The following is a 10,052-nucleotide window of genomic DNA, read 5'->3' as shown; positions in this document are numbered from 1 at the left end:
TTTATCTTTTTTCACCAAGCTGCTTGGAAATTGCCCTGTAGACCTTTCCAACCATGTGGAGGTCTACAATTCTGTCTCTGGTGTCTTTGGACAGCTATTTGGTCTTAGCCATGTTAATAGTTGGAGTCTTACTGATTGTGTGGGTTGGACAGGTTTCTTTATGCAAACAACCTCAAACAGGTGCTTCTAATTTAGAATAATAAGTGGAACAGAGGTGGACTTTTTAGAGGGGGACTAACAGGTCTGAGGGCCAGAAGTTTTGCTGATTGACAGATGTTCAAATACTTATTTGCATCAGTAACACACAAAGAAATTATTCAAAAATCATACATTATTATTTCCGGATTTTTTTAGATTATGTCTCTCACAGTAGAGATGCACCTAAGATGAAAATTTCAGACCACTCCATGATTTCTACGTGAGAGAACTTGCAAAGTTGCAGGGTGTTCAAATACTCACTATTCTTCATGAGGTAAATCCCAGACCAGCAAGTAAAGTTAGAACCCATCCACTAACAAAGAAAGCTGCTCAACAAGATCAGCTGTTGATGTTTTCTACCTTGACAAACCTGTTTCTGGAAATCAAGTAATGGTAAAAGTAAGGCAGATGCTATTTGCACCCGGGTATATGCAGCAGTGTGTGCTATTTGCACCCGGGTGTACATAGCAGTGTGTGCTATTTGCACCCGGGTATATGCAGCAGTGTGTGCTATTTGCACCCGGGTGTACATAGCAGTGTGTGCTATTTGCACCCGGGTATATGCAGCAGTGTGTGCTATTTGCACCCGGCTATATGTAGCAGTGTGTACTATTTGCACCCAACATTTTTATTTATCAAAGATTAGTACTATTCTTTTGTGTTCCATTTTACTTACAAAATTATTTTACAAGAAGTGAAGATACTTTTATTTGGGGTTATGGGGTAGACTGTGACGGGCAGGTGTGAGCAACTAAAAAGGAAGCGATCACGCCAAGTCTCAGGGAAAGAGGATGGTTTAATAGAAAGTGTGCAAACCAAAAACCCGTGCATGGTTCCAGATGAAGGAAATAATAACCAGCAGTCAACTGGTACAAAGACAAGACATATATAGACGAACAAACGACCCTCAGGTGAGACGGATCACGGGTCCCGCCCACCTGAGGGACGAACATCACGTGACCAAAAACAGGACCGCTGCCGCTGTAACCGGGGGCGACCGGTAGGGGGCCCCCCCACAACGTGAAATAGACCTCAGTTTGAATTTTGTTTTTCACTTGTGAGTCTTTTTCTTTACCATGCTTAGAATTTAAATAGCAATTTAATTATCCTAAGTCGCTTACCGCTAATGGCAGTAATCACATGGTAAATACTACATGTAATATACACTGCCAGTGATAATGTTAAAACAAAATGTAACAAGTTAATATCTGTCTGTAGCACCCTGATATGTACACCACATTGTATGTGTCACGTTACGGTCCCCGACCCCTCCCTTTGGGCGTGTGTCTGCGTCAGTGGATCTCCGTGGGTGCGGTTGCGTCCTGTGATAATTCGTCTCACCTGTGGCTCGTCTCGTCATCACGTGGGGTTTATGTAGTTTGTCTATTTAATGTGCGTTCGCGCAGTGTCTTGTGCTCGTCGTTGTTTGAGTCTACGTGTCTCTATATGTCTGAGTGTTAAACGTGCACTGTCTGCGCTATATGTGTAAAGACAAATAAAGTAACGTCTGTAGCGAACAGGATTCTGTGTCTCGTCCTTCACCCAGTCGCCAGCGTTACAGTATGATGTATACAAATGTTCTTCCTGCCAGTACATTATCAGCCTCTTTAATTTTATTTAATTTCACAGAATGCAGAAGACCGATTTGACTTTTTAATTCATTTTTTCTGGATGGTTTGTACATTTTTTAAAGAAATAAATTGGGTTTTTTATTATTTACACCATGTTTAAATAAATTTTAATTTTGTGCATTGGATGGTAGCCCTCTTCACTCCATAATCTCAGTGCTCTCTGGAATTCCTCACAACTGTCGAAGGAATATCCTTCACAAATGTTCTTTAGCTTTTCTTCCTTCTTGGGAGAAAACACAAATATTAGCTTATATAAAATAGTCATTACATTATAAGTCTGGCATATTGACTCTGTCATGCAAAAACCTTAATTCAAAAGGACTGTACATCTTTTGTTATACACATTCATGTCCTTTGTGTGTACTGAAACAACACAAAAATAGAGAACAAAAAGACAAAATTATATAATTTTACACAAAACTCAAAAAATAGACTGGATAAAATTGTTTTTGTAAGATAGCAATGCGACTGTCACGTAGGGCTACGCCCCCCTCTCTAGCTGTCACTTCGGGTTGCTGCTCCTCGTGTCTGTGTTGTTCCCTGCGTGTCTGTCTCCATGGTTTCCCCTCGTCTGACACGCCCGTGTCATCAGTGTCTTCACCTGTGTGTCTAGTTTAGTTCTGTGTATGTATAGTCCCAATGTTTCACTTATCGGTTATCGGTTGTTTTGTTCTATTTGGTTAGTTTGTGCTCTTGTTATTCATGCTCTTTGGTCGTGTTGTGCTCTTGTTATTCATGCTCTTTGGTCGTGTTGTGCTCTTGTTATTCATGCTCTTTGTTCAGTGTTCTACGCTTCCTGGTCTCTGAGTTCTACTCGTTTCGTTGCTCAGTCGTGTTTTCCGTATCCTGATTTTCTAGTTTGTATGCGTTTACCCCGTGTTTGATTTGAAGTGTTCGTTCGGTGTCTTAGTTTAATTCTTAGTATCGTCATGCCTGTTTATTTGTCAAACCTGGATGGCTCGCCCGTTATGACCCCTGCCTGTTTGAACGACTGGAATTCCCATTAATAAATCTCGCTCTCCTCAGCGTTTGTGTCTGCCTCCAAGCTCTGTAGCGCGAGCTACGTTTAGTGTTGCCACCTGTCCCAGTTTTCACGTCGCTGTCCCGGTTTTCCTTCTTTTTAATATTCGGTCCCGGCAAAAAATAAAAATCATTTAATGTCCCGGTTTTCACTAGGTTAGTTCGACTATTTAGACTGTTTCTGCACACTTGAAATCTGTCTTTTTTTTCTCGCTGTGTCCATTTTACACCCCCCACCCGGTAACACTTTACGTTCGCCACTATTATGCTCCTATTAGCTCAAAAATATATCAGTGTTCGTTGGATAATAATTCTCACACTATTTCTTAAATATATATCTTAAAATGTAGAGTTAAATTGAGTGATGGACCTTTATACATAACTATTAACCAAATTCTGCTTACCGTTTCCTTCTGTCTCCGTTTCGGTTCCTTTGAATTTGCGCCTTTTCGCTCCCGCGCATTCATTAGTAGACATGCGCAGATGGGTTCGCTTTCTTTTTTTAATTAAGGGGTGAAAATAGCCTCGCTGTGTGGCAAATGCTACTTGTACCCGGGTGCAAATAGACACTCCGTAAAAGTAATCCATGTAAACCGGCACTGTTCTCATTGACAGAGCTGAGAGGACAATGCTACTTCTGGTAGTGGCTAATGTTTTGGACATACATGGTACCCCATAAGCATTCCAATGTATGTACTGCATGGTGTTTCCCCAACATTCAACCTAGATGATTTAATCTATTTAGGTCCACACTCCAGCTAGACCACCTCCTGATGAAGCAGATACCTGTCTTTCCTTCAAGCCCTTAATGCTCATTATCACACCAATGGGGCCTTTTAGACTGGGTTAGCCATGTGGGTTTGTTACTGTTCATAGTAGGCATAGACCCCCACCCCCTACCCCCTGGTCCTGCCGGGGTCATGGGGCAGCAAATCCCTGTTCACCTCAGTAGTTACAGAAGCAGAATGACCTGCTCGAGTATGTAGACTGGCTCTGGCAAGTTGACACTATTCCTTGCTGGAGCAAGATAAATGTCACTGTATCAAAGCAGGATCAGGAGGCAGTTTCATATTGAGTTTAAGAGTCTTCTGACCTTCACACCCTTCACCCTCACTGCTACAGAAGAAAATGCCATGTCTGAAGGCCTCCAAAGACTCTGTCTTGCCAAACCTGTGCTGTGTTGGTGCTTCTACATTGATAACTGCCTACAGATCCTGCATATACATGCCAGAAGATACTTATGGCTTTGGCTGTATTCAGGCTACATCAATAGCCTGTAATGTTCCAAATGTAGTAAGTCACCTGCCTGAGAAGGCTGATGCTATGGCTTGCGTGAGATATTGTTGATCCTGTTGTGGACATTTGAAACTTAATGGGTCTATGCCCACTTAATTTACTACTAGAGATAGATACAAAGAGAGAGAGAGAGAGAGAGAGAGAGAGAGAGAGAGAGAGAGAGATTACAAGCATGTAAAGCATACCTTTATCACTGTGTACTAGGCTTAACATATGTTCAACAAAGTGTGCAATATGTACCTTAATAAAGTGATTTCCATTCTACTTATTACTAAGAGTGACCAATACATATATGATTAATATGATTACAGAGAGACCAAATATGAATTGCACAGAGTTGTTACTGGCGAACAGATACTCTGGGGTATCAAGCACAAACCTGTGGTTTATGATACTCCAACCATGGGGAGTAATTTATTAGGTTATGGCTACCCAATATGATATAAAGCTAGTTTGACATCTTTTTTAATTGTAACATCAAACCCACCACTTGGTCATCCTGATTCATTCCACATTAATCATTATTAAGGCTGGTGTTTTGTGAATTCATAATAATTAACTCGTGGATCCAATTAAATAAAACAAGCTCCAGTATGAACATTTTTACGTAATTCTCACCAGATATTTCACAAGCAATGCAACTTAATGAAAACATTTGTCCTGTACATCTGTATAACAGTTTGAACAACTATATATATTTGAATAGGTTATAGGCAGCTAATGTCTCCCTGAATTATTGGAACTTTCTTGCTGGAACTGGAAGCTTCGATGACGTAATGGATCTGCGTGTTTAGGTTGCGCAATTTCCGCTGTTGCAGAGTCACTATGTAGCTGGCTAGCTAGCTGGGTTGTAAACAAGAGGCGTCAGTAAACAATGTAGAACTAAAGCGCTGTTCTAATATGCCATATATTAGCTAATCGATAGCTGCTGTATAAATAAATATATGAATTTAAATGTAATGCCTTTGCGGCACTGTTGTCCATTTCCCATGTAAAAGGGGTTTTGATCAGTAAGTGAGCCTACGTAGTTAGCTAACATTAGCTGACATAGCCTCGCTAACAGCGAGCTAGCCTGTTGGTAAAGGCTAGTTTAGCTATAGGTGTAGCTGGCTCATAACTCTTAATGTTTAGGCTCTAAAAGGTCCGGAGCCCTTACGCCGTAAGTATATGTGTATTTTATAAAGAATGGTGTCCTTCCTTCCTCTGTCACCGAGTAAACTCACACAGACGTGAGCCGTTTACACCTCCGTTGTTACGTTAGCAGGCTAGCTAGCTCAATGGCGTTGAATGTGTCTAGCTAACTTAGCTAGCTAGCTAGGCTAACATGTACTAAACTGGATTTTATATTTAGTAGTTTGCAAGGTGCAAAAATTAAAATGCACCATTGACGATGGTTAGATATAACCTGTCGCGCTGAACCTACATGGGATGTCTCAGAAAGTAAACTGACTATCTAGTGTGCTTAGGTACACTAATTGCGCCCTTTCGTTGTTGACAAGCTAAACCTTGATCAGCTAGCCTAGGCTAGCTGTGCTACTTCTGGACTAGATCCTCGGCTAGCTGGCCGTCCAAGACAACAATTGCCAGGCTAGACTTATAGCGTTAGTTAATCATTATACAAATCGGTTTTGTAGCACTGTAGTTTCGCAGTAGTAATTGCTTTGCTAGCTATGTTTTGTAAAGATTATCTAAGATTCGCTGTTGTTTGAAAGATGGTTTGTGTAGAAGCACTGATCACTAACTGTTTTCTTTGAGCAATGCAGAGATTCTTGTTTTCCAAGCTTCAATACACCCAATTCGTGAATTGTGGCATTTGTGTTTGTTTTGAACAAGGAAGTGTTTTAGAGCACGTATAACAACAAACTATGCGTTGTTGTGGCGGTCCAGGATTTTAGCAGAGTAACCCACATCAGAACCTGACTGGTACCAATAGCTGTACTGAAATAAAGGTTCCCCTGTTTCAGTAGGCCTATCTCCTAATAATCAAACAGTATTTGAATCTCCATCATCTGTATTGTTGTTCTGACTGTGCCCTAGTTCCAAGGCATTGTCAGGCACCACCATGGCCACTGTGAAGACGGATGGAAAAGACTGTGAGGATGAAACGCTACAGATGGCCTTTAAGAAACTGCGTGTGGATGCTGAAAGGTGACATTGTATAACGTGGATTACATATAAAGGGAAATCTATTATTATTAATGGTATTGTTTTTATTATTAGGGAATTAATGTTCTGAGGTGGTGGTGCAAAAAAATTCCTTTTTGGAATGATCTGGATATTGGGATATTTGACTGATGAATGTGTTAAACAAAACACCCTACAGTATACCTCAAGAATGATCAAAAATGAAATAGAACACCTGAAAACATACTTTGTAAATTTGCTGGGGATAGAGAGTAAATTTAGTATCAAAAATAATTTTTTTGTATTTTGGAGTGATAATATATTCATAGAGTATAGGCCATAAATGGAATATGTATACTACATGTATACATGAACAAGGATAGTTTAATTAATTTATGGGATAATTAATAGCACATTTGGCAAGTCATTCTGAACCAGATTTTCAGGAATTAGTTGTTTGATTATTTGTCCATTTTACTGTAATTTAAGAACTTTTGTCCTCTTTGCATTTCTTAAATTAATCCCCTACAGCATAGTCATCAACGCCAATCTGTACCAACCTCTGTAACATTCAGTAATGTGCCAAAATCAACAATTTAAAGGTGTTGGTGTGAGAACTCTGTAATTCTATTATGTACCACGCTCCCTAAAGGCAGTGTTGGTGGACTTGGCAGCAGGCTCTGGCTCAAGAACAATACTGTGGTTGTCCCATTTGTTTCTGATAACTGTACGGTGTCTTCTAAAGACCTGTAAACATGCTGTGGTCCTTGTGGTTGTGTATCCTTCTAGCTGTGCAACCACAGCGTCTGTATGCGAGGCCTTGGCGTCCAGAGCCGGATCTCGAGTCGGCGCAGATGGAGCCAAACCCAAAATTTCTTCCCCGAAAGAGAACTGGCTCGGGTAGGTAGCCCACTGTGCTTTAAGAAAGTTTTTTGGGTGTCTCTTGAGGCTGGACAAAATGTATTAATTATTGCAATAGTCACCTCTGTTATGATGCATTAAGTATTTACGTTCTTAAACGTGGTTGTGATTGATGAATGGGGCATTCTTAGCAGTAAAGGGAGTTGTGCAGTTAAACATTTAGATTATCCCTGGGTCTTCTGGGTTTTATTACCTTTTTTGGAATTAAAGTCTGGATTATTGGTTTGAGAATAGTGCTGATTATTACCTTTCAGTGGATACTATTCTTTCATAAGACAATGCAAAAATGAAAGGAAGGACCCACTGATACCTGGAGAACTTGGGGGGGGGGGGCATACTGTAGCTCAATTTCTGTAAAAACCAAGTACATTTATTAGGCAATTAAATAAACAGACTTTTAGTATGAAATTTGTCTATCACACTTGTTTTGTCTAAGAGGGCTAGCCATGGTAGTCACCTAGGTATAACAACAAACAAGCTAACTACCTAGTTGACATTAGCGAATGATAATTTACCTATGTTTGTAAAGGACATCTAGTGTGATGTGTAAACTAACAACTAACAGACAAATCTAGGTCAATATTCAGTGATGGTAAATTAATTGGGAAACTTTAGCTTCCTTGCTGAGGAAACAAATTGGAACTTAAACTACTGGAGTAGCTGTGTCACCTCAAAACATGGTAAATAATACAGTTACCAACCATTTTAATTTGTTTTAAAGAAAAAATCTCTTCGCATAGCCTTCAGAATCACTGCTGGGTATGATGTGCATTGGCATAGAAAGATCACTTCTCGTTGGTACAAAGTGGTGTAGTATGTTAATGTTTTGTGTGTTCATAACATTAAGATTATATATACCTTGTAGTGTTACTGTGTAGTACACAATTAGCCTACACCCTTCATTTTCATTTTGTTATACTGCTATTGCTTTGTAGTTGGCACATGTGTAATTCCAGGCTGCTCCCTTTATTTTAAACAGCATATGTGACATCATGTGTAATATTCCATACATTAACCAGTACTTGTTCGTTAACTGCTGTCCTGTATTGTTTCACTGCTGCTTGTAGATGCACACGAAAGTCCTCCAGAGGATTAGTGAGGAGCCAAAGACGGAGAAGATCAAAGTCTCCCATACTTCACCCTCCAAAATTCACCTACTGCAGTTCCAAAATGCCCACGCCCCCTGCCACCCTTAAACACAAGAGCCCTCCAGAACCGGACGACCCCAGGGCCACTCTGGGCGTGCCTGCCAAGAAGGAGCTACTGTCCTCCCTTCCTTGCTCTCCTGTCTTCGGTGCATCTGGCTATGAAGCCCGTGTCACAGGAGTGCGAGAGAGCCACAGCCCTCCTCTGCTGCACAGCAGGACCCCCTCGGATGACGAGAGCAGCACCGAGAGCACCGCCTGCCTAGGGGGAGAACGTGCCCCTGCTCCGCTGGAGGAGTGCGGTGCGGCAGCCCAGCCTGCAACCCCTCCTGACTTCCGGTCGCTCCGCGAGCAGCGCGAGAGTGGCCCGTGCCCTTGTGGTCAGCAGGAGTGCCAGTGCTCAGGCTGGCGGTCCCTGGAAGTCTATTCATTCACAGGCCTCCGTGACGTCATCTCCGAATGTGAGAGGAAACTCCCCAGCACTGTGGACGCGATGCAGAGCTCCAGAACTCAGGCCGCTGCTGGAAGCAACACTGGAGGGTCAGCGTCATCCAGCTCGCCGCGCTCCTGCTCCGAGCAGGCCCGTGCCTACGTGGATGACATCACTATAGAGGACCTGTCGGGCTACATGGAGTATTACCTTTACATCCCCAAGAAGATGTCACACATGGCTGAGATGATGTACACTTAAACAGATATCATTGAGAAGTTCACTAAATTGAAGGAATACAAGAGACATACTGATAAATGAAAGGGATGCATATAAAAAATGGGAATTTTTTAATGGAAAATGGTTGGGCATGAAAATGTTATTTAATAGGTTTGACTTTTCTTTTGGTGTCTTTTTTTCCATTTTCCTTTATTTGAAAAACTAAAACTCATGGAATGTGATTTGTCAACTTTTTTTTTTTGTTTTTTTTGGTGGTGGTTTGGTTTACATACAAAATTGCCAAAGCTCTGCTCTAAAGACTGCAGGTTTGATTTTGATTGGTATATGCAAGATTGTAATGCCAAGTAATAATTTTGTTCACTTTGTGTTGTCTTTAGTTTTTCCATAAAATTATAATAAAACACTTTTGTTGTCAAAAGAGGCATATTTCCATTGTCCATGATATTTTTGGCGTAACACCTGTATTGCAGAAGTGCGGAACAAGAGTTGTTAAACATTGTTTTAGTGAAGCAGGTGTGGAGACAGACCACTGGTTATATGAATGAAAAACACCCATGAAAAACCTAAATCAGGTTAGTCAGTGCTGTTATTTGCTACTTCCCCTAAACATTTCACAGTGCATTCAGAGGGTGTGAAAGAAATGGTAAGAAATGTTTCTAAGTATTTTTAATTTCCTCAACGCCTACTGCATGGATCCTAAAAACATAAATCTCGTTATAAACACGACGCGGAATAGCACGACACAATACAATACGACTGAAGAGATTTCATCTCCAGCTCCTCTTTGACTATTTTCCTCCCGAGTCACAAGTATTCTATTGTATGAACCTTTCGGTTTTGCAGTTGGAACCCATGCATGATGGTTCGGCCTGTGCAGACACTGGCTTAAACATATTTGTACAACCCGCCCGACTTTATTAATTCTGGTGTGCTGCAGTTTAGGCCTATTCATAGCGCCTCCGTTGCTTACCAACGATTCAAGAAAATACGTAAATTTGCATTCATAAGTTTTTGCACGTTTTTTACGCAAAGCACGACGGGGCGAAG

At 41.1% G+C, this 10,052-nt stretch overlaps 1 protein-coding gene across 1 annotated transcript; it reads left to right on the top strand.

The window, feature by feature from the left end:
• Positions 1 to 4,956: 4,956 nt before the first annotated feature.
• oser1 (oxidative stress responsive serine-rich 1) lies at positions 4,957 to 9,427 on the top strand. The gene is made up of 4 exons (XM_077013831.1): positions 4,957 to 5,304; positions 6,183 to 6,293; positions 7,059 to 7,169; positions 8,258 to 9,427. Exons 2-4 carry the CDS (start codon positions 6,208 to 6,210, stop codon positions 9,024 to 9,026), a joined length of 966 nt encoding a protein of 321 aa, XP_076869946.1. The 5' UTR covers positions 4,957 to 5,304; positions 6,183 to 6,207; the 3' UTR covers positions 9,027 to 9,427.
• Positions 9,428 to 10,052: the final 625 nt, after the last annotated feature.

This window comes from Brachyhypopomus gauderio, chromosome 8, assembly GCF_052324685.1.
Source record: "Brachyhypopomus gauderio isolate BG-103 chromosome 8, BGAUD_0.2, whole genome shotgun sequence".
Lineage (NCBI taxonomy): Eukaryota > Metazoa > Chordata > Actinopteri > Gymnotiformes > Hypopomidae > Brachyhypopomus > Brachyhypopomus gauderio.
Note: the sequence above shows the minus strand (reverse complement) of the source record. Positions and strands in the feature narration are given on the sequence as shown.